Below are 22,467 nucleotides of genomic sequence, written 5' to 3'. Positions count from 1 at the left end.
CCATCGAGAGCTCAGTATCCCCAGCAGAGTGAGCTTCCCTGTGAGTCACACCGGGAGCAGATGGCTGGGAAGGGAGGCAGGGAAGCCAACAGTGGATCTCCAGTGGGAGAGCAGCAACTGAGCCATGTCCGTGGGACTTGGCTCATCCTGGTTTTTGGCTGAGCTCAGCGGGCAGATGGGGAGTGACAGTGGGAAGATGAGCTGCTTGTTAACATTAACCTACAGAGGGGAATTTCCCCTTGAAGCAAATTAACCCCTTTATTTAAGCAGCCACTGGAAGGAACCTCTAAAAATCCCACCAACTCAGCAAAACCCGACTTTGTGTAGGACAGGGCCGATCCTGCCTCTGCACTCCATTAAACAGCCTCTTGTAACATCTGGCCTTCGAGAGCACATAAAAATGTTTTCCTTCTGGCAGCAGTTTTTATGGAGATGTAATAATATACGTTTTGCAAAAAAAAAAAAAAAATTTGTTTTCAGATTCTGCTTCTTGCCATGGAGCTTGGCCTTTCCAGGTGTGGAGAAGGCACATTAGGGATCCCATGGAAGGAACTGACCCACTGCCAGCTCCTGACTACCCCAGATTTGGGCAGTTTGCTGGTAGTTCCCAAACTCACCATGGCATGTACATGTGTGTTTGTGTAGTTATGTTCCTCCTCCACTTCAACTGGATCAATTCTCCGGGCAGTGTCTCCATGCCATGTAAACAATCTGACTGCAGTCTACAGGCAAAATTAAACATCCTCATGCTCTTTCTCCTCCTCTTGCAGGTTATCTCTTGCCTCTGGGTTTCCAGCTCAATTACACGCTTCCCCAAGCCTGTTACAGACTTGGCTGATTAGAAGAAACCTGTAACTGGCCCAGATTTTTAAACTCTACCCTGAGGGAGGGATAGGAACAGATGGATAAGAGAATTCATTGGGATTAGTGAAACCCTTTGAAGACTGTTCTTCCCACTACATTTTTCTCCCGGTTTTGTTTCTGTGCCGTCTCAGCAACACCTTGTGTCAGTTGAGGTTTCTGGGACTGGTGTTCGTTCAGCAGCTTGTCCATGTCTTAGCCACAGTTCTCACCTCAAGAACTGGAGAAGATGGTCTTTTCCTTAGCACAGGTCAGGGATGGCTTCTGAGTGGGCATCCTGTGGGACAAAGTCAGATAATTCAAGTGAGTGGTGCAGTTCCAGCTCCCATTTTTTGATCTTAGGGATGAAAAATTGTTCATGGACCTGTCTCCTATTCAGGTACTGCACTAAGAGCATTGGTGTCATTATACACTTGACTTTATCCAGCTCTGAATTTCTACTGCGAAGAGCACAATTTCTACTGCAAAGGGCAGTAAAGAAACTGCTTCTTTCCCTCCCCCCATACTTACTTTGTACTTCCTTCCTCTTAATAATCAGGTACAGGTTCATACAGCTTTTTGTCTAAAAAGAAAAAAAAGAGATACAAACAGTCAAATTTCTCTTTCCACATTATTTCAGTAGTTTAAATCATCACCACCTTTGCAGGTTTTTGTGAGTTTTGTATTCCCTGCACTTTCCCTCTCTACTGGAAGGGAAATAATGCCTGAGGTGTCTTTTGCCAGGAGAGCCCGAGAGTGGAGGATGTGCCCCAGGTGTGGTTGGAGGTGGTGTTTGAGGTGGAGATGAAAAGAAAAGGCTGTTTTTGAGGGAGAGTTCATAGCTGCTCCGCTGCCAGCACCATCCTCGTGTGCAGCTCCTCAGCACCAGCCTTTAATACCTTCCATGCTGCAGAGCTTCTTGTGCTACATGTTCCCTCTGTAGATCTCCTGCAACCCCCTCAGTAGGATGGAGTGACAATTTTGTAGGGCCTGTCTACACCAGGGTTTTATTTTCATCCATGGTTTTTATTACACTGCATTTCTGTTACCAACCTGTGCCTGTGTCAAGTGCTGGGAGTGTCTCAGCCCGATCCTGGGCTGTTTGCGCAATAAAAGAGTTTTTGAGACCCACTTTCTCCCACCCCTCCTGGATGTTGCCACACGCTCCCCTCAGGTTTCCATGTTTTTGATGGCTCAGTGTGTTTCCTTTCCAGATGGAGAAGGATGAGACTGTGAGTGACTCCTCGCCCCACATAGCCAACATTGGGCGCTTGGTAGAGGTGAGTGCTGGGAACAGCAGCTCCAACCTGCTGCAGGTTCTTTGGGCCAAATTTGGCCACATACATGAAAATTTTGTTGTTTTTTATTTTACAAACAAATTATTTATTCCTGTTGTGGCTGTGGCTTGGTGTGTGATGGCTCCGTGCTCCTCCCAGCATCACTTCCAGCCATTTGGTGATACAAAGCCACCACTCTGCCCTTTGGCTCCTGCTCAGCACAGCAATAACTGTCTTAGAAAATAAGTTCCTAACCCGAGAGCTAATTAATAAATTCCTACCCCCATGCTTGCTTTTGCAGTCACTTTTGGGAAGAATTATTTCAAGTTAGGTTGTTACACACAACTCTCCTTGAGCTGAAAGTTCAGTGTGTATCAAGTGCTTTTTAAATCCCCTGGAACTGGGTTTAGTGCTGGATTTTATGGCAGCTGCCAGTCCTCTAAGCTCATCACAAGGGGTGAAGCTGCTCAGAAGGTGCAGCACTGTTTTGCTGTTTCGTTGTACTGTCCTGTATAGAGATGTTCCCAGTTTCCTTGATTTTCATAACCACTATGGCCAGAGAGGAGGAAATTCTCAACTAAAATAGACTATAATGCATTTTTATGTGAACTGGGAAATTAAAGAAAGGCAGCTGCTTCCTTTTTGATCCCTTTTCTAAGTTTTTTGCTTGAGTGAAAGTAACCTAATGAAAAAATACTGTGTAGTTCTCTTTCTCATAACTCTCTGTCATGCAGCTTTAAAGAACAAGTCAAAAATTCAAAGTGATCCCTAAGCACAAAACTATTGACTGTTGGTTATCCCCAGTGACTGACTTGGCACTCTGAGCCCATTCAATGCCCCAGGAAATTGCAGGGGAAGGTTGGGGTGAGATGCATTTTCCTTTTGTGCAGAACGTGTATAGCTGGAGAGAAACTGCCCTCTCGTGGTCCAAAGAGAGATCCCACGGCCTGGAGTGGTTAACTGGGAGGAGAGAGTGGGAAAAAAGCCTTTATTTCTTCGATTAGAGCAGAGAGATGGGGTCAGAATGTGTTTAGTGAGGATCTAAATAATAGGAATACACCAGGTTGGACCTGTGTGATGGGTGTAGTGTAAGTGCTGCACCATTCCTGAAAATTGATTGGATTTCATACCCTTTTGCAGGACATGGAAAACAAAATCAGAAGTACACTGAATGAGATTTATTTTGGAAAAACAAAGGACATCGTTAATGGGCTGAGGTAAGGAAACTCCAACTGGGAGTGGGACCCTCTTCCCATCCCTGTGATGCCACCCCCAGCCTTGATTTGCTTTTGTTTCCCCTCCCTGAGCTTTGGAACATTATTTATTGCGTGAATTTCAGAGAACACTTCTACTGTAGAAATCTGAAGCAATGTTTTAATCCCTTGTTCCCCCACCAGGAGGAAAATAGCCCAGCTAACAACACTTGTATTTCAGGATTATTTTTAATTAGAGGGTTTATTCTTCACAGTCCTGGAAGTTGTACTTGAATTCTGACTTCTCTTTCTGCTATTCTTTAAAACAGTCCCAGAATTAAGTTATGATGTGAGTGGTTTGTGGTATTTAGACTTTGGTTTAAATTCTGTCTTTTTTCTCAACACCACTGGTCAAAATACAGTGTACTGGAAGAGATTAAAGGAATAAATCCCCTGTGCCTTTCTATAGGGAAACTGTGCTGTTCTTTTCAACCCCTGCCCATCCCTGGACAGGAATTTGACATACGAATCCCAGGCTGGTAGTTCTGCTCCTAGAGGGAAGCACAAAACAGATGCCAAATTATTTCGTTTTAAGTGCAGAGAGATTTTCCAGCACAGTGTGATAATATGGAATAAACAGCACAAATAAGTGTTCTGATGTTCTCTCACAGCCTGGCATGTGGAAGAAGATAGAAAAATGGTGCTAATTAAATGTTTGTGCTGCACCATGGGCAGGGGGAGTTGCAGTATCTGCAAGAGCAGCTGGTCTGAGTCCTGTCCCAAACCCCAGCCTTCATCACAGACCTGTTTCCCTGTGTGCTGTGTGGGGTTTAGGCAGGAAACATTTATTAACAGTCGAGGAAATATGTAATAGAGTAATTTTCCCTGTGAACGTTGCCTTCAGCTGCTGTATTGACTCCCTGCTGTCTCCCATCCCTCAGTGAGTCCTGGCACTGTGGGCAGCACTGGGATCTGCTCAGGACTGGTAACACACGGAGTGTTGGCTCCAGCTTTTCCCTGCTCCTCCTAACCTGTGTTTTTACACTCCTTCCCTGGCGGTTTCCAGAATCCCGGATCTGTGTGCCTGAGTTCTTCTGACTGTTCTTTTCCCTGTTTGCTCCCTGGTTTCCGACTGCTCTCTGTAGATCTATCGATGCTATTCCTGACAACCAAAAGTATAAGCAGTTGCAGAGGGAACTTTCTCAAGTGTTGACCCAGCGCCAGATCTACATCCAGCCTGATAACTAAACCAATCCAGGTACCCCTCGCTGCCTGTGAGGTGTGAGAGCAGCACTAAACCAGGACTCACCCAGCCCAGCCCTGCATGGTAACGGGACAGAACTAACCCCTAATCCCACAGACTGAGCAGCGTTGGAGCCGGGTTCCACCCACGGGTTGTTTCCTAATATGGGCAACTAAACACTGGGATTTCCATTTCAAATGTCAGGTCCCCCCATTTGAAGCCTCGCGCTCGGAATTGTGGCAGGATTTACCACTTTGCACTCTGGCTTGGGAGCAGGAAAGTAGCACGTGGTACCTGGAACGGTGTTGGATTGGGCTGATTTGATCCAGAAGCCTTGGGACTCTGTCCCAGTTTTTTACAGCTCTGTACACCACTTCCAGGATGGAACTCCCTGTAATCTTAATGTCCTCCCTGCAGAATGAAATCTTGGGAGTCTCACAGTTTGGAAAAAAAACCAACTGGTACTTCCCATGAGTTCAGAGCTCACATGCACATCCCACATCCCCTGTTTGCCTGGTGGATCTTGAATTTCCTTGGAGCTTGAAACCGCGTCCTGCTCAAGCTCACTCAAACATTCCCACCCTCCACTTGCTTGTGCTCTGCACGGCCTCCGAAGGGGTTTGTTCCTCTGCTCTCCTTTGCTCTGGAGCTCTGAGTGTCGAGGATGCACAGCAGTGACTAACCCTGGGCCACCTTAACCTCCCACTCCACCTCTAATGAATTACAGATGTTGTTTTAAACACATTAAGCTGACAAAGGGTAAAACTCACTATTTATTGATAATGGCCAAGAACCACTTCTTCAGCCTGTGACAAATGCAAATATCAAATATATATGTTTTTATTAAAGCAGCAGAAGTCTCCAGAGACAAGAGAATGGAAATACTGTTATAAAAATGGTAGGAAAATATCCACCATAAAGAGCAGTCTTGTTTACAGGAGACAGCATCCAGGGAAAATAAGTCTTTGAATCATATAATCCCAGACTGGTTTGGATTGGAAGGGCCCTTAAAGCTCATCCAGTTCCATCCACCTGCCATGGGCAGGGACACTTTCCACTATCCCAGGTACTGAGTACTGAAAAGGCTGTGAAATATGGTTTAGGTGAGGAAATATCTTACCAAACTGGATTCTTACCACTTCTCCATGGTAGCAACTCTGGAAAAGTCTGGTTTTATCATTCTTATCATAATCACATTTAAGAGGGTCTTTTTTAAAAGTGGAAAATTCTTGTTGCCCCATTGGAATCAGTGGTTCCCTTACAGCCATCTCACAGGGCACTGATCTGAGGGACTCCTGGAAGATGGAGCTTTTCCTCTGTACTTCTATCCAAAGGGAACCTCTGCAATAATCCTGTGACAGTATCTCTGTTCTTCTTCAGCTGCTTTGATCACTCATTACTTAGAGAAGGTACAAAAGAAGGCAAATTTGAGCCCAGAACCTCTGGCTGCTTTTCCCACCAGTACAAACACCGAGGAGAGTTTTGAGGCGGCCGCTCGACCCTGGGTGAACAGGCTGCAGGATTGGGCAGGAGCTCCTCCTGCCTTTCCCTTCTCCTTGGGTGGAGGCTGGATTTTCTCTGGACTTCTGGAGAGCAGGAGCACTAACCCCCTTTGCTGGTGGGATGCTGGGGTTCTTCTGTAACATAAAATGTTGGAATCTCCCTCCAGCAGCTGGAGCTGCCGGGGAAGCCTTTGGTGCATTCCTTGCTGGAGTGAGTTTTGCTTTAATGTCCTCACCCAGGTGTTCATTGCCTTCTGCTTCCTGTGGTCCAACAGGCAGAGCTAAGTGTTCCCTCTGGGCCTGGGCTGAGGTGCTTCTCCTCCCTCTTGCCTCCATGCCTGGACTGTCCCCAACCCCTCCCCTCCATCCAGCGCCTGACACGCCTTTCCTTCTTCCTCGCAGGTCTGTGCAGACTTTTGCAGACAAATCAAAACAAGAAGCTCTTAAAAACGACCTGGTGGAGGCTTTGAAGAGAAAGCAGCAAAGTTAAAATCCTCTCCGTGCTAACCAGACATGCCATGCACTCGTTAGATTCCTTTGGTAGAGAACTCATCCCCCCTGCCCTTTTCTGTTCCGTCACGTCACGATTTGCATCCAATACTCTCCATGCAACGCCATCTTCTCCCCATGAATAAAGCTGTACAAACTTTTTCAGTCTCTGAGGCCTACTTCGCACCACATTTTACTATCAAGACCTTAGGCTATGTTTCTGTAGAAGTCCATGTATTATTTTTTTCTCCCCCACCTGTCTCCCACCCTCCCCTGTTTATATGCATCACCACGGATCATTGTTTGTCTTTTCCTCCCTCACCCCCCTCCTGCCTTTTGTTACATTGGTGTAAAAAATGTAAAACAAAAATTTATTAAATACTGTGGTGTGTGAAAGAGGAAGAACTGGAAAAAAAAAAAAAAAAAGAAAAATAATCTATTCCCCGGATGTTTGGGGGCTGGGCACAAGGGCTGGCTGGTGGGAGGGAGGGAAGAGAGGGTGTTCCTTGGGATTGTACGATACTGACTCACCCAGATGTGCAGGAGATGGTGATTTGGAGACCTGCTGAAAATTTCTTCTTTCTTTTCTGGTTCCAAGGCGCTTTTCTGTCAATTTTTATGGAATGCAAAAGGGGCTTTTGTTTTGATTTTTTTGTTTTTGTTTTTGGTTTTTTTTTTTTGTAAAGCTTAAATTGAATCTACATCTGATACTTGAGCCTCCATACTAAAAAATGGGAAAAAAAAAAAAAGAAAAAAAAAGACTAAAACAATAAAAATAAATCCCAGGAAGAAGTGTCTGTGGTTGGTGTCCTTATTTCTCTTGGTTTCCTTGCAGGGTTATTTGTTTTTTGTCTCATATCCAGATGAGCTGAAATGTGTTTGTTTTGAGGAGGGTGTGATGTCCCACTGCTCTTCAAGGGCCTGCTGCCCTTCCAGGGTGCTGGGATTGAGGCTCCAGGGATCCAGCAATGTGGAACAGGTGTATTTAGAGGTGTGTTAAATACAGGCTGGGGGGTCAGTGTGTCCAGCAGGGTGGTGGCAGAGAAGCAGCATTCGATAGGTTGGGGTAGATGGTTCCACCCATCAGTGCTGACCCAAAAGCTCCTGTGCTTGTGTCATCTGTGAACCTCACCCAGAGTCTCCTCTTGAACCTCTTGGTGGGCAGAGGGACCTTGCACAGCTCTGGTTTCACTGCTCCAAACCTAATCCTGGGCAAACTGGGAAAGGAAATAAATACCTGCTGGGCTCTTCCTGTCCATGGCCATTGAAATTACCCTTTGGGTGAACCTCTGCAAATGGACACTGCTGGCATTAACATTGATTAATGTGCTCTGATTTTGGCTGACACGACCTGTTTCACCCCCAGACCCTGCAGGTGATCGGTGTTTACCTGGGGCTTGTGGTCCATAATGGAGCTCCTTGTGGGACACAGGCTGAGGAAGGCAACATCTGTCTGCCTCAAAGCTGGGATCCCCCAGGGAAACACATTGAGATTTGGTCATTTTCTCTTGGTTCTGTCCAAGGAAAAACCTTTTTTGAAGCTGGAGATGAGTTTGTGTGAATTCTTAAGCCCAGGAGGGGGAAGGCTGGTGTGTTGAGGTTTTCATTTACCTTCTCACTCTGGGATATTTGTTTCTACTCTGCCTTTCTGGTTTAATATGTGCCTCTGCAAAATCTTAACTTGCAGGAACAGGGCTGCAGTAGTGACTTGGAGGGATGAAAACCTCAGGGAAAGTCTCAGTGGCAGGAATTTGCACCCACTGCCTGAGATGGCAGCGGTTGTGGAACCTCCCTCTGCCAAACAGCTGCTCACCCTGCTCCATCCTCTGTAGCCCAAGTAAGAGTAAACCCACTTGTACTCAACTTGTGCTTTGGATCCACCTATGGGGACAAATTACATTTTATATGTATAATTTTTCCTCCCTATGTTGGAGGTTCTTTGTCCAGCTTTAAGAAAAGCCCTTGGTTAGCCAGGATGTGGCAATTTTAAATGGTGGAGATGAGGGATTTGCTCATAGTTTGGATTATAACTGGATAGGAATTGTTTTTCTACAACTCCTAGGGAACGATAGGAGAGGAAATCCTGCTGGCTCAAGGATGAGCTGAGCAGCCCCTTCACCTGAGAACCTGGAGGGGCAGAATCATGAATTGATTTGTTTCAAAGGGCTCAAAGAGACTGAAAAATACTTTTTCTTTCCGAAACGAATGGGTCAGCCCCAAATGCTGGCCCAGCTTGTGCTTTAATTGACCTGCTGGTGCAGGTCGATTGGGTACTGAGGACTTTGACTCCTGTTTCCAGGCTGAGCTGTGTAATCGAGGAGCTGTGGCTTGGGAGTCCTCAGTGTGAGGACAAACAAGCAAGGAGGGCAACTTCCTGGGAAAGACAAATGTTATGGGCCTGGCAGAGGAATCATAAATTAATGATAACAGAGTACAACACTGGGTACCAGAGGGGAAAAGGGAAGCAAAAGAAAGAGCTGATAGTGACTGCAGGAAAAGGACAGCTCTTGTTCTCACAAGGACAAGCTGTGTTAGTTTTTCCTGAAGGCCTTACAATCTTTGTTTGGTTTTCCTCTTGCTTTCCTGGTGAGACTGAGCTGTTCATCCCTAGCTCAGCACACGGGAGGGAACCTGGAGTGCTGGGCTGATCCATTGTGTGGCTCCACCTCTGTGCTCTTCTCCCAGGGACACAGCTTTTCCCAAACCACCTCTGCTTCCAGTCCCTCTGTGGTCAAGGAGCCACTGTACTGATGTGCAGGGCCCCAAGAGGGGCATAAAGTCATTAGTGTTGGGGATAAACTCATCAAGTTGAGGATAAATTCATCAATGAGAGAGGGCAGGACTGAAAAGCAGAGGAAGCAGAGAGGCAGCTCTTCTGCTGGGTAACAGAGAGAGCAACTTCCCCAAGGAATCCATGTAATTAAAACATGGGTGAGGCAAAAAAGTGAGAAGTCAGAGAACTGGGACTGTGAAAGTCATTAAGAAAGAGGCAGGAGCTGCCAGGTAAACTGGCAAAATGAAACCAAAGGAGCACGTGGAGAAGGACGTGGTTTATAGCCGTGCTAATTAAAATAGGTGTCCAAGGAACGAGCACTTTGGTTGTGCTGCTCCTTCTCCACTGGATCCAGGCACTGTGTGTCTTCCAGAAGCTCGGGGGGGAATTGTGAGGCCCACAGTGCTGCAGTGTCTGTGGCAGGTCCGTCATCCCTGTCCCCTCCCCACTCAGGCTCCTCCCATGTTTGCCAGCACCAAGGAAGCTCCAGATTTCCCTTGAGAGACACAGCAGTGACCAGGCTCAGCTGTGGGGCATCAGAGCAGCAAAGAGCAACTGAGGTATCAAATAATTCCCTTTTATCCCAATAGTATTGGTATCAAAGAGGCACAAGTTCAAACAGCACCATCCTCTGCCACTGTTGTAGCAGCACAAGTCACCCACTGGCTCAGGTCCTCTTCTCCCAAGAGCCACCAGGGGGGCTGGTTTGCCCCGTGTTTAAGCACTTTCTTCATCTGCATCCTCCTCCTCTCGCTCCAGGCAGGTCCCTTGGTCAGCTCTCCAGGCTGGCACCCTGCTCTCCAAGAAGAGCATCCCTCTCCTCGTGGGTACTGGCTCTTCCCTTCCGATAGGCAAGGAACTGGAAGGAGATCTGAGGAGAGGTTAAGGCTCTTCACGCACACAAGGGTGGATCTGTGTCATAAACTGGGTCTCACCACCTCCACAAAGGGTGTTTGTGCCAACAGAGGTGGACACAGGGCAATGCAAACAAAGGGCTGAATCATTTCAGCTGTTGCAACACCACAAATTACTCACCTGCACTTGGGTGAGCAATCCCTGAGTAGCGTCAATCTACCCTTCTCCTGCCTAACCCTGCCTGTTCCAGGGCAGGATCACTCCCTGCAAAGCCTTGCCAGTGGGGTGCGATTCCAGAGGGAAGTTTTGGCAGGGGAAGGATACAACCACATCGAGAGATAGGACCCCCAGGCTGCCCACCAGCCAGGGCAGGTGGTGCAGGACATAGTCACCTTCGCCTTGGCCTGGCTCAGGGTTCTTCAGGAGGACACTGAGGCCGTAGAGAGAGTTCCCCAACATCACCAGGGCAAAGAGGGAGTAGGAGATCCCAGTGGTGGATTTCCTCTTGTACTGGGAATAGCGGGCACAAGAAGAGCAGCTTGGGTGCAGCTCTCCTAAATAAAGTGGTATTAATCATCCTCTTCCCGAAAAAAGAGAAGAAAAAAGGTGGTGACTCAATGCCAAGAGCCCTTTACTTCCCCTTTTACTTGTAAATAAGACAAAATGAAAGCCACACCCTCGAAATATTGGTAGGTTAAAGGGAAGGGAGAAAAATAAATTGGGTTTTGGACCAGAAATACAGAAAAATAGTCCCTTATGAAATCATCAGAGACACGGTCCTGGGACTTCTGAGCAAAGAGGAGAAAGAAGATCCCAGGAACCCCCTTGGTCAGGGCCCAGAGGGTGCCCAGGGCCGGGCACTCACATTGGTGTAGATCTGGGGCAGTCGGGAGCACAGGTACAGCATGGAGGACACTGAGCCGATGGTGAATCCAATGATCTCACTCCTGGTGAAAGGCTGCAAGGAAAGGGGGAGCCAGGAGCAGCTCAGCATTCATACCACGGCCCCCAAACCCAGCCTCTGATCTCCCCAGCTCTCCCTCATCTGATAGGTCCTGTGTTAATTATAACTGATAATTATATTTCATTTTACTACAGGAAAATATGTAGTCTAGTTCAAGCTCTTATAATGGGAATTGGGTTTATTTTCATTGTTTGGAGAGGTCCTTCACTATTGCCAGTGCAAAACTCTTCTGCAAACCTCCTTTTACTGAAGCCAATTGAGTTACTTTGCTGCACTTGCTTGCTGGATGGCTTTTCAATTACGTATATATGTGCATAATTGGAAAAAAGAATAAAAGGGGGGAAGTCTCTCAAATTTCCTGAAAACAGTCACTCTTTATGGCTGTGGTTTAATGTGAATGAACGTGGTTTAAATATCACATTTTTTAGAGAATGTCCATCCTATGCAGCTCCCTGAAATAGTGTCTATTCACAAACAGAGATGTGGTAAATGTTACTGAATCTTGAGCAGGCCTTGAAATGTCTGAAATCCTGCAGCAGACTATCCCTGAATTTTGGAGCAATCTTTTAGGGCCTCTTTCCAGTGTCACCTTCCGAGACTGTAACACTCTGGAGAACAATTTGGTCCTGAAACGGGAACAGAAAAGCCCCCAAACCCCAAAATATGTGGTGGGGTACAAGGTATTTTTTGGGACTACTGGGTGGGATCACACCATCCAGCAGGACATGCCCACACAGATCTTCTGTATCCCATCACCCAGATTTAGGAATTGGCTCACCTTTGATCCAGGATCATCCATGTGAACTGACAGCAGAGACCTCCCTCGAAAGGTCCCTGGACCCTCTGCCGAGGTGCTGCTGCCCAGGAGGGAGAGCGTTGACACTGTTCCCATGGAGAGGAACACAAAGGCTGCATTGATTGGGGCAGTGACTGCAGGGAATCAAGGGGAGCCTGGTTAGGGAGAATCCCATCAACCCCCAACAGCCTCAGGGGTGCCAGGACCCTCTCAGGGTAAAGAGCCTCCAAGCTGTGCCTTATCTCTGCAGCACTGAGGGACAGGGACATGGCTGTGCGTGATTTATCTCCAGTGATGTGGCCAATTCGTGCATTATCAGGCAGGAAACTGCTCCTATCTCAGTTTCTTTGGGTTTAGGCTCTTAAAAATCATCCCCTCTAGAAGATTTCACTGTCTTAACTCATAACAGCCACACTCAAATCCCTGCCAGAGCAAGCCCTGCTTCAGCTTATTTATTATTATTAATTTTTTATTTTTCGGTAATCATATTCAGTAAACAGGCTCTCCAGCATAACAAAACTATGTAGTTGATAGGCTAAATATCAATTTAAACTTATTGATTTAAAAATCAATAAGTTTACGTGTCTTTAATAAGTTAAAGTCATCCTGGTCCCAAGGTGCCTGTTTGGAGTTCACAAAGCTGCAATGCTGAAAAATGGATTTGCTTTGTTTTCTCTGGCTGTTTGAACCTTTCAAGAACTGATAAGGTTCCCTTTTCACTCCAATCGAACAGGGAGGAACTTCCCCACCATGTCAGTGCTGGAGTTCTGACCCCAAGACAATCAGAAAACTTCCCTCTTTCCCTTGCAGCCCTGGCCTGCATCAGGAGTTCTGTGGTTTCCAGCTCCGAGGTGGAGTCATCACCTACCTGTGGGTAAAGAATTTATTTCTATGCCCAGTGCAACTCACAGGGGAGTTATTTTCAGCCTGGACACCATGGGGAGGTTTGCAGGGTCTGCAGAAGCCCCAGGCACAGCTTTGTTGGCTTTGGCTTTCCTGGGGGCTCAAATTATCCAAGTTAAAACTCCAGCAACCATCTAATAGCTGTATCTGCAAAGCATCTCTGCCCCTGGAATCTCCCTGGGGATTCCCTCCCCTCCACAGACAAGGACAAGCCCCCCCCCTCGTGCCCCAACTCACATCTCGCACCCCTGTTCTTCACCCTGTAGTAGCAGTAGAGCGAAAGCATCACCAGGTCAGCCAGCACATAGTAAACTGCCGTGTAAACCTGCAGGGAGGGGACACGGGGACACCTGCAGGGAGGGCCAGGGGGTGGCTGGGATGGGACAACAGCCCTGGGAGAGAGGGGAGCATCCCTGAGGGGAAAAAAGGGAACAATCCTAGGGGGTGAAGAAGGGAACATCCCTGGGAGAGAAGGGACCTCAGAGGGGGAGGAGGGAGCAACCCCATGGGAGAAGAAGGAAACAACCCTAGGCAGGGAGAAGGGAGCAATTCCAGAGGGAAGCAGGGAGCATCCTTGAGGGGAAAAGAGGGAGGCAACCTTGAGGAGAGAGAAGGGAGTAACCCCAGGGGGAAGAAGGGAGCAACCCCAGGGAGGAAACAGAAAACATCCCTGATGGGAGAAGGGAACAACCCCAGGAGGGGAGAAGGGAGCATCCTGGGTTGTTTGGGTCTCTGGTTCCCAGGACTGGATTAAGCAGCTCCCAGCCCATCCCTCCTCCCTGGAGTTCAGGGTGTCTGGGAGCCGGCCCAGCCCCAGGAGTTTGGTACCTGCAGGGGCAGCTGATCAGCCAGGAAGGAGCCGATGAGGTTTAGGAGGTCTCCTCCTAGCCATCCCAGCAGGAAATATATGGAGAGAGCCCGGTCCATGATGCCTGTTTTGCAGGCTTGGTAAAACTGCCTGCAGAGAATTGGGCAGAGACAAACATTGCCCCTGACTGGTTCAGCCCTACCTGGGAACCATCCCCAGGGCTCCCTGTGCCCCCCTGCAAACTGGTCCCAGTCAGAACTCCTGAGACCCACTAGTGCTTGTTGGGCTCAAGCCCTGTGTCTCATGCTGCGGCAGGAGGGAGTGAGGAGAAGTCTCAGTTGCAGGATCCTCCCCTCTGGTTACGAAATAATCGAGCTGGAGCGTGACTCCCCACATCCCCCTCTGCCACACTTGTCTCAGCACTTCCAAGAAGCTCAGTGTTCCTGGAAACATTCCAGGCACATGTATGACCTGCCCTGAGCACATTGCAGTTGGCTTACGTGGGATATTCCGGCTGCCAAGCTCAGCAACAACAATATAGCAGCCACCAAGGCTTTGGGGCTGTGCCGCCTACTCCTCTCCTCCTGCTCCTAAACTTTCCAAGCCCTGATTGCTTTTGATGGGTAGATTTAATAATTCAGGCACCTGGTGCTTGAAGGTTGACTTTTGCTGCCCATGGAAAAGGCTGGGCTGGGATTTGGGATGATACTCACGGGAAGGAGGCGGCTGCGAAGCAGAAGATGGAGACCAGCCCCAGGATAATGCTGGAGACGTCCCAGCTGTCCTGGGCACACTCATGGAACACGTTGAGGATCCAGCGGGAGCCGTTGGGACACTCGGAGAGATTCCCAAACGGGACACTCCTCCAGCGCCGTGCAGCCATGGCCCAGGAATGTCAGTGTCCAGCAGGGAACTGGGGGAATAAATTAATTATGCTGGAGAAAAATAGATCTGGATGAGGCACACAATTGGGGCTCCTCTGGATGCAGCTGGAAACCGGCTCGTGTTGGGAAAAAGAATCATTAGTGGATAATACACCTTTATTGGCCTTAATTTTGCATCAGGGATGAGAGGAGTGGGAAGGTTGTCGGCCTAGCAGGGTTTGGCCTCAAAGGAGAAAAAGAAGAAATAAAAGAAGAAGAAATAAAATGGAAAAAAAAAGGAAAAGAAAAAAAAAAAGAAAAAGAAAAGAAGAAAATAGAAGAAAATAAAAGAGAAAAAAGGAGAAAAAAAAAGAGAAAAAATTAAGAAAAAAGGAAGAAAAAGGAAAAGGAAAAGAAGAAAAAGGGGGGGGAAGAAAAGAAAGAAGAAAAAAGAGATAAAAAAGGGAGAAAAATAAGAAAAAAGAAACAAAAGAAAAAAAATGAAGGAAAAAAGGAGGGGAAAGAGGAGAAAGAAGAAGAGGGGAAAAAAAGAAGAAGGCAAAAAAGGAAATACAAGAGAAGCAGCCGAAGTCCAGCCCGACGTGTCCCCGCAGCACCGGCACTCACCTCCCACCGACGCCGTTCGCCACTTGACTTTATTTTTCCTCGGAAACTCGCTCTCTTTGGAAGCTGGGAGGTCTGTCTGTGCCCCCCCGCTCCCCCTCACGGACCCGCCGAGTTCTCTCGGCCGTTCCTGCCCGGCACCGGCGGCTCTGCCAGGAAGTTGCCGGAATCTTTTCCCCCAAGATCCGCAGCTTTTCCGTGAAATCCGCAACGTGGTTTTTTTTCCACAAACGTGCTGCTTTTCCACAGACGCGTTCGTTCCCGAGCCTGGTTTCTGACAAACCCCGTGGGCTTTTGCCCAAACTCGCTGTTTTTCGGCCACGCTCGGGGCGGGTCCGGGCCCCGCGCACGCGCAATGGCGGTGCGGGCGATGGCGGCCATGGCGGCGGGGGGAGCGCGGCCCGCGGTGGTGCTGGGCACGATGGAGATGGGCCGGCGGGCAGGGCCGGAGGCGAGCGCGGAGCTGCTCCGCGCCTTTCTGCGCCGCCGCTACCGCCTCCTTGACACTGCCTTCATGTACGCGGGCGGAGAGTCCGAGCGCATCCTGGGTGCGCTGCTGGCGGGAGGCACCGAGCCCGGTACGGCGCGGGGAATGGGGGTGCCCTGAGGGGAAGGGGCTTCCTCGGGGCTCTTTACCTGAAGTCAGCGGTCTTTCCTGAGGAGAAGGGTTTTCTCTGCCAGACTTACACCGTCTTTGAGGAGAAGGGACTTACCTCGAGACTCGTGCCCTGAGGAGGGAGGTCTTCCCTGTCAGGCTGACACTGTCCCTGAGGACGAAGGACTGCCCTGGGCCTCTTCCCTAAGGAGGAGCGTCTTCCTTGAGGCGAATGGACGCCCTAAGCAAAAGGAACTTGCCTCGGGACTTATTCCTCCTGCCAGGCTGACGCTGTCCTTGAGGAGGATTTCCCCTGGGCCAGTTCCCTGAGGAGAAGGGACTCCCTGAGGGAAGGGACTTCCCCGGGGCCCATTGCCTGAGGAGAAGGCAGGGCTGACTGCCAGGCTGACTCTGAGGACAAGGACCTTCCTCAGAGTCCATTCCTTGAGGAGAGGGGTTTTCTCTGCTAGGCTGATTCCCTCCTTGAGGAAAAGGGACTTGTCCCAGGCCCATTCCCTTAGGATAAGGGTTTTCCCTGCAAGGCTTATGCCAGGCCTGAGGGGAGGCCTTAGTGCTGACCTCCAGACCTTGAGAAGCCCTTCCCTCTCCAGGGCAGACCCCCAATCATCTGGGGAAGAGTTTCCCCTGCCAGGCTGACGTGGTTCCCAAGGAGAGGGACCTTCCCTGAAACACCTCAAACACTTGGTTATGCCCCTTATCCCTGTTTTCCTCCCGAAGGTTGAAATTCCTTGCTCATTCCTTCTTTCTCTGCCAGTGGAAGTGGCCACCAAGGCCAACCCCTGGGATGGGAAGACGCTGAAGCCGGAGAGTGTGCGCTCCCAGCTGGACACATCCCTGGAGAGGCTGAAGAGGACAAGCGTGGAGCTCTTCTACCTCCACGCTCCTGACCACGGGACTCCCGTGGAGGAGACACTGCGCGCCTGCAACGAGCTGCACAAAGAAGTAAAGTGGAGAGTCCAAGCCTGGACAATCCTTGATTCCCTCCTTCTCACCACTTTTTTTTAAACCAGGGCTGCGTGTTGTGCCCACTGCAGCGCAAGATTTGTACAACACTCAGAAGAGGAGACAGAGCCCAGGGCAGAGCAGAGCGGCTGCCGCTCTGTTGGGTGCTCACTTGGTGCACTTTGTTCCCAAAAGCTCTTGGAAGCCGTAGAACATCTGAACTTTGCTTCCAGCCATGTTAACTGACTGGATTAGGATTAGTGCTGGTAATGGGTGAAGAATTCCTGAATTGCATTAATCTAACTATCCCATTTAAATTTGAGAGTGTGAATTCCAGATGAGCAGAAAATGAGAAATATTTTTGTCAGGTCTTTATAGTCTCTTGGGAAAGGTGGAGAGGAGTGAGCACTCTGGAGTAAAATTTGGTGACTCCTTTTTACTGTATGCATCTTGCACTGTCTGGGTCCAAATGAACTTTTAAACACTGGAACTGAATTCTCTTTTATTCCTCTGCAGGGAAAGTTTAAAGAACTTGGTCTGTCAAACTATGCAGCATGGGAGGTGGCAGAAATCTGCACTATCTGCAAGTACAACAACTGGGTGATGCCAACTGTGTACCAGGTGAGGGGTGGTATTGCTGTGGGGAAATACCTGGGATTTGGGGTTCCCAGATCTCGGACCAACCTCTAGTGTGCCAGATATAAACAGAGAAGGAATCTGCTGCAGTTAGTCTGAGAAGTCAGAATCACTGAAGTTGGAAAAGACCCTCAAGGTCATCGAGTCCACCCTGTGCCTGATCTCCACCTTGTCCCCCAGCCTAGAGCACTGAGTGCCACAGCCAGTCCTTCCTTGGACACCTCCGGGGATGGGGACTCCACCACCTTCCTGAGCAGCCCCTTCCAGTGCCTGACCACCCTTTTCATGTCCTTTCCGGACACACATGATTGGGAAGCTGAGCGAGGTTGCTGCTCAGGAACACCTGAGTGTGTGTTCGTTGCTGCAGTCAGTGACTCCCCTATTGTGAAACTTAAATTTTTGCATTATTTGCAATCCTTCAGCAAGTCTGTTCCTAAGCAAATCATCACCTTGTGTGACCTGAAGGCTTTCTTCTGGTTAAGTCTTGTCAGGGAAGGGTGGGAAGAGGCTGGTGCTCTGCTCTGAGCTGGTGTTTGAAGCTGTCCCCCCCCCTTGGTGCAGGGTATGTACAACGCGACCACGCGCCAGGTGGAGGCTGAGCTCTTCCCCTGCCTGAGGCACTTTGGGCTGCGGTTCTACGCCTACAACCCCCTGGCAGGTACAGGGGGGGACAAGGCCAGACTTTGGGACAAAACCCTGGGAAATGGGGGCTGCCCATTTAGCCCAGCCCTAAACCTGCTGCTGCCCTTTGCAGGAGGGCTCCTGACCGGCAAGTACAAGTATGAGGACAAAGACACGCACCAGCCTGCTGGGAGATTTTTTGGGAACGACTGGGCTCAGGCCTACAGGGACAGGTATGTTTTGAGCTGACAGACAAGGAATGGCTGCATTAAAAACACACTAATCATCAGCTGAGAGGAAGCAGAATTGGCCAAAGCTTGTGCAGGGATTGCATCAGCACGCATGGCTGGGGCCATGGCATGTAACTGAGCTTTTGCAGGGTGGTTTTTATGCTCAGCTTCCCTACAACTTGCAGGGGAGATTGCAGAAGTCCTCCGAGGCTATAAGGAGTTGTACGAAGCTTCCTTTTGCTTAGAATATAGATGTACCGCTCACTAGAGGTCTCAAGGGCAATAAGAGTGATTTCTTTTCATGCAGGTACTGGAAAAAACACAATTTTGAGGGAATTGCCCTAGTGGAAAAGGCTCTGAAAGAGGCTTATGGCTCCAACCCACCCAGCCTGGCCTCAGCTGCACTGCGCTGGCTCTACAACCACTCCAAACTGCAGGTGAGAGCTCAACCTGGCCATAACCAACAGTCTGGGCAGTGCTGCCAGGGCTGTGCACACAGACAGTGTAACTACATTTCAGTGTAGTTATCCTTTAATCTGCACATCCCATGGAGTTGCAGTGTTCCAAAGTGAATGTCGCTGTGTGGACTCTGCCGGACTGCTCGAGCAAGTCAGCTCTGTGTCCCCCGTGGTATCCTCTGTGCTTAGGATTGGAAGAAGTGGAAGATTTTAAGTCCTAATTAGTGGGGTCTTGGCTTCCCGCCCACTCAGCTTCCGTGCAAGGAGAGCACTTGCTCTTCCTTGGACTAGGAAACTAATGGTTATATTCCCCATCTCCCCCACATGTTCCTGTAGCCCATCATTAAGTAGGATTTGGTAGCTTTTGAGGAGTTGGCATGACTTGGAGATGTCCTGGCTTTCTGACCAGAACTTTGTAGTGTCAGTTGTCTAAATCCTTGAGGGGTGAACCAGGTTTCTTTTGGGATCAGCAGCACCTCATATCTCTTCCCAGGGTTCTCTTGGAGATGCAGTGATCATCGGGATGTCCAACATGGAGCAGCTAGAGCAGAACCTTAACTACAGCGAGGAGGGTCCCCTGCTCCCAGCCGTGGTGGAGGCGTTTGATGCAGCCTGGAACATGAATGCCCACGACTGCCCCAACTACTTCCGTTAGGGATTGGAGCAGGGACAGAACGCTGGCAGCGTGGGGGTGGAGAACAGAGCACAGGGCTCTGGAAGCACTGGAGAGGTACTGCCCACCCTGCCCTTTGAGCCATGAGCAAATTGGTTGAGATTTCTCCTGAATTAATGAAGCTTTGTAGGATCCACAACTGCTGTTGTGCTGGGCTGTGCCTTGGTCATTCCTCCCTCCCAGCCCTCCAGGTCCCCAGAGCACTGTAATTAAAGCTGCAGTAATCAGGAAAGTGAACACATTAATGGGGTGAAAGCCCCAGTTCTGCTTTAATGTGAAATCTTAAATAATTACGTACAAGAATAAAACCTCTTTCTAACACAGCTCCCATCTCTGACCTGTACCTGTAACCTGGCTGGCAGCACTTGGGGACTTGGGATCATAGAATCCCAGACTGGTTTGGGTTGGAAGGGACCTTAAAGCTCATCTCATCACAGTCCCTGCCATGAGCAGGGACACCTCCCACTAGCCCAGGTTGCTCAGAGCTCCATCCAGCCTGGTCTTGTACTCTTTCAGGGATAGGGCAAAATTCCAGGGATGAGCTAAATTATCTTCTTCTATGTCAGAATAACAAACTCTTGGCATTTTCCCCACTGTACTACATCAAAGTTGCATTAACTTTACACCCTTTCTGCCCGGTTTTCACATTTGAGGTGGAATTTTCTCAGATCCTGGGATACATAAACAGGAACAGGCAGCAGCAACAACCATCTGAAGTTTTGTATACAGATTTATATATATATAAAAAAAGCATAGTTAGATCATTTTTTACAAAGAGCACATTTGAGCTGATCATCCTTGTTCAGCTGCAGACAGGTCAGGGAAACATCCTCCTTTTTGTCTCTAAAATAGAGTAGAACTGCTTGGTGTCCACACTGCTAGTCCTCATTGCTGTCATCATCATTATCCTCCTCTTCCTCTGCTGTGTCTCCAACAAGCTTCTGGAAGTCTCCTGTCTCAGAATTCCACACGAATTTGATGGTGACTTTAAACTCTGCAATCTCATAACCGAAGAGTTTCTAGGAGAGGACACAAATGTGTTCCTGCTTTACCATCTCTGTGTCCAGCTTAGCAAAACAGTCCAGACCACTTCCAGGTGGGAAGTGCTGCAGAGCAGGAGCCAAAATAATTGCTGCTGAGTTTCAGGAGTTCCATTAATTAATTATTTTGTATCAGGAAGCGGGGCTGTTGTGTTACTCACCAGGACACGGGCCTGTTCCGGGGTGAGAACATCCCCTTCCTTGCAGACTTCGTAATCTGAGAGCAGTGTCACCACCCCTGCAGGAACAAAACCCCTTCAACAGGCTCCCAGGTACTGGGTAACCCCCTGAAATGTGGGGTGAAGAGCCAGGACTCCCTCCAACACCACCCTTTGGAGCTTTCCACGCAATGTTAGTGCACCTCAAGGAGCTGGGTCAGCTCCAAAAAAACCCCCGTCTGGTTTCTGAATGGGTCAATCCCAGCTGTTCCCACTGGAAAAGGACAGTGTTTTGGAGAAAGCTTGTTCTTCGACTCATCCTTTGACATGAGTTTGGGAAGAACAGCACAGGAAGGACATAAGGAGTTCTAGCCTCATCCCAACGGGGAGAACATCCGTGGGATTTTTGCAGATCTAAATTCCATTTAACGTTCTGCTTCTGATATCTTCCCTGCTCAGACAGACACGAGGCTGCCCTTCCCAGCTGCCCCAGTACCTTTCTTCAGCGCCGTGGGCAATCCCAGCTGCCGGAGCTGCGGCTCCATGGAGTGTGGGAACTGCTCCAAGGGCCCTGTGTCCAGGCTCACCCCGTAGGGTGCCTTGTTCCCAGCGCGGGCAAAGTCCACCTCTCGGAACTTGGAGAACCACCTGGGACAGGCAACAAGAGCTTCAGCCTCCTCTGGCTACAGCCTGCCCTAAGTTCCTGTGTTGCCCAGAGAAGCTGTGACTGCCCCTTCCCTGGAAGTGTCCAAGGCCAGGGCTTGGAGCAGCCTGGGCTAGTGGAAAGTGTCCCTGCTCATGGATAGGGTTGGGACTGGATGAGATTTAAGGTCCCTTTCAACCCAAACCATTCCACAATTCCTTGCTGTCAGAGGGATGGCTGAGAAAAATGAGTGGAAAACCCCATGAGACCATCCCTGCTTTAAGGGAGCATCAGGGAGTGCAGTGGTTACAAGGGAACAGGGCTGTACCAGACAGTACTTACTCATCCACCTCATCCCTGGTGCGGTTGGTGAAGAGGAGCCCAACCTCCCCTCTCAGGTGTTTGCTGACCTGGAACAGAAGGAGCATCCATAGGGATCAAGCAGCACCAGGGACCCACCTGCAGTCCTGTACAGCTGCAAAAACTCTGGTAACAACAAACCCTTTGTGTCAGGACACAGATGGATTCAATTAAAACATGCCCAAAACGGTGACCCGAGGAGCTCTGGTGTCCTGGGATTGTTATTCCATGGTGTGAGGTAAGGCAGGTGAAGCTTTAGGACACCCAAGAAACTCCCAGTGCCCACCTTGTGCAGGTTCTCCTTGTACTCAGTGCTCGGCGCCCGCCCCAGCGCCACCATCATCACCTTGTTCTTGCCGAAGAAGATCCTGGAGCAAGAGGAGGGGGATGTCAGCCCCGGGAGCTCACACCCCTTGGGAATTACCCCCTTTCCAGCCCCTCCGGCCCCCCAACCTGCTGTGCTTCCAGGCGTTCCGGACATCCTTGAGCTTGTTGTTTCTCATGTTGGCCACGGAGAACACGAAGATGTACTTGTAGGTGTCCACACAGCGGCGGAGCTGCGGGGGATACGTTACGGAGACAGGGACTGGGACGGAGGAAAGGGGAGAAGGGGACAGGGGCAGGGCCCCACTCACCTCGGTGATCAGCGCCTGTTTGGCCTGCAGCCCCTTCCGGGGCGTCCGCGTCAGGGAGACTGCGGAGAGCAAAGGAGTGCGTTAGGGTGGGATGGGGAAAGGAGTGGGCACGAGGATGGGCACTGACACAGGCATGGGAAGGGAATGAGGATCGGGAAGGGAATGGAGAAGGGGCTGAAGGCCGACCCCGCTCTCACCCTTTCGGTCCCGCCGGGACCTGGGCATGGTTCCGCCGTGCTCCGAGGCCCCCGGGCGGCGCGCGGGCTGCCGGGAGCGGCCAGGGCTGCCTCGCGCGCTGCCTGCGCGCTCCCCACGGCGCCGCCAC

General features: G+C 49.7%; 4 protein-coding genes across 9 annotated transcripts in view; 2 read left to right on the top strand and 2 right to left on the bottom strand.

The window, feature by feature from the left end:
• CAPZB (capping actin protein of muscle Z-line subunit beta) overlaps positions 1–7,293 on the top strand; it is a 66,259-nt gene extending 58,966 nt beyond the window's left edge. For 2 of the 4 annotated variants that reach the window (XM_027668053.1, XM_027668055.1), the window contains exons 7-10: positions 2,055–2,120; positions 3,258–3,334; positions 4,456–4,568; positions 6,458–7,293. In XM_027668053.1, coding sequence (XP_027523854.1) covers positions 2,055–2,120; positions 3,258–3,334; positions 4,456–4,558 — 246 coding nt within the window. In that variant the 3' untranslated portion in view covers positions 4,559–4,568; positions 6,458–7,293. The remainder of the gene's footprint in view (positions 1–2,054; positions 2,121–3,257; positions 3,335–4,455; positions 4,569–6,457) is intronic. The other 2 variants (XM_027668054.1, XM_027668056.1) reach the window with 2 other exon arrangements.
• Positions 7,206–15,494, bottom strand: PQLC2 (PQ loop repeat containing 2). Of its 2 annotated transcripts, XM_027668057.1 has the most exons (9): positions 15,134–15,494; positions 14,357–14,556; positions 13,664–13,793; positions 13,073–13,160; positions 11,915–12,066; positions 11,038–11,130; positions 10,497–10,682; positions 7,935–10,188; positions 7,206–7,846 (listed from the first exon to the last, which is right to left on the bottom strand). In XM_027668057.1, exons 2-8 carry the CDS (start codon positions 14,524–14,526, stop codon positions 10,090–10,092), a joined length of 918 nt encoding a protein of 305 aa, XP_027523858.1. In that variant the 5' UTR covers positions 14,527–14,556; positions 15,134–15,494; the 3' UTR covers positions 7,206–7,846; positions 7,935–10,089. The 2 variants fall into 2 exon arrangements, with proteins under 2 accessions (XP_027523858.1, XP_027523859.1); XM_027668058.1 differs by lacking the exons at positions 7,206–7,846; positions 10,497–10,682 and having other exon boundaries at positions 9,879–10,176.
• LOC113959193 (aflatoxin B1 aldehyde reductase member 2-like) lies at positions 15,471–19,629 on the top strand. Its single transcript, XM_027668052.1, has 7 exons — positions 15,471–15,708; positions 16,501–16,688; positions 17,205–17,309; positions 17,886–17,982; positions 18,079–18,178; positions 18,483–18,612; positions 19,127–19,629. Exons 1-7 carry the CDS (start codon positions 15,486–15,488, stop codon positions 19,286–19,288), a joined length of 1,005 nt encoding a protein of 334 aa, XP_027523853.1. The 5' UTR covers positions 15,471–15,485; the 3' UTR covers positions 19,289–19,629.
• A 389-nt stretch (positions 19,630–20,018) lies between these two features.
• On the bottom strand, positions 20,019–22,406 carry MRTO4 (MRT4 homolog, ribosome maturation factor). 2 transcript variants are annotated; one of them, XM_027668059.1, is made up of 8 exons: positions 22,340–22,406; positions 22,143–22,201; positions 21,961–22,064; positions 21,794–21,875; positions 21,490–21,557; positions 21,001–21,152; positions 20,508–20,584; positions 20,019–20,325 (listed from the first exon to the last, which is right to left on the bottom strand). In XM_027668059.1, the coding sequence occupies exons 1-8, from the start codon at positions 22,365–22,367 to the stop codon at positions 20,185–20,187; spliced, it is 711 nt and encodes a 236-aa protein (XP_027523860.1). In that variant the 5' UTR covers positions 22,368–22,406; the 3' UTR covers positions 20,019–20,184. The 2 variants fall into 2 exon arrangements, with proteins under 2 accessions (XP_027523860.1, XP_027523861.1); XM_027668060.1 differs by having other exon boundaries at positions 20,294–20,412.
• Positions 22,407–22,467: the final 61 nt, after the last annotated feature.

This window comes from Corapipo altera, unplaced genomic scaffold (assembly GCF_003945725.1).
Source record: "Corapipo altera isolate COAL_440 unplaced genomic scaffold, ASM394572v1 80, whole genome shotgun sequence".
NCBI lineage: Eukaryota > Metazoa > Chordata > Aves > Passeriformes > Pipridae > Corapipo > Corapipo altera.
Note: the sequence above shows the minus strand (reverse complement) of the source record. Positions and strands in the feature narration are given on the sequence as shown.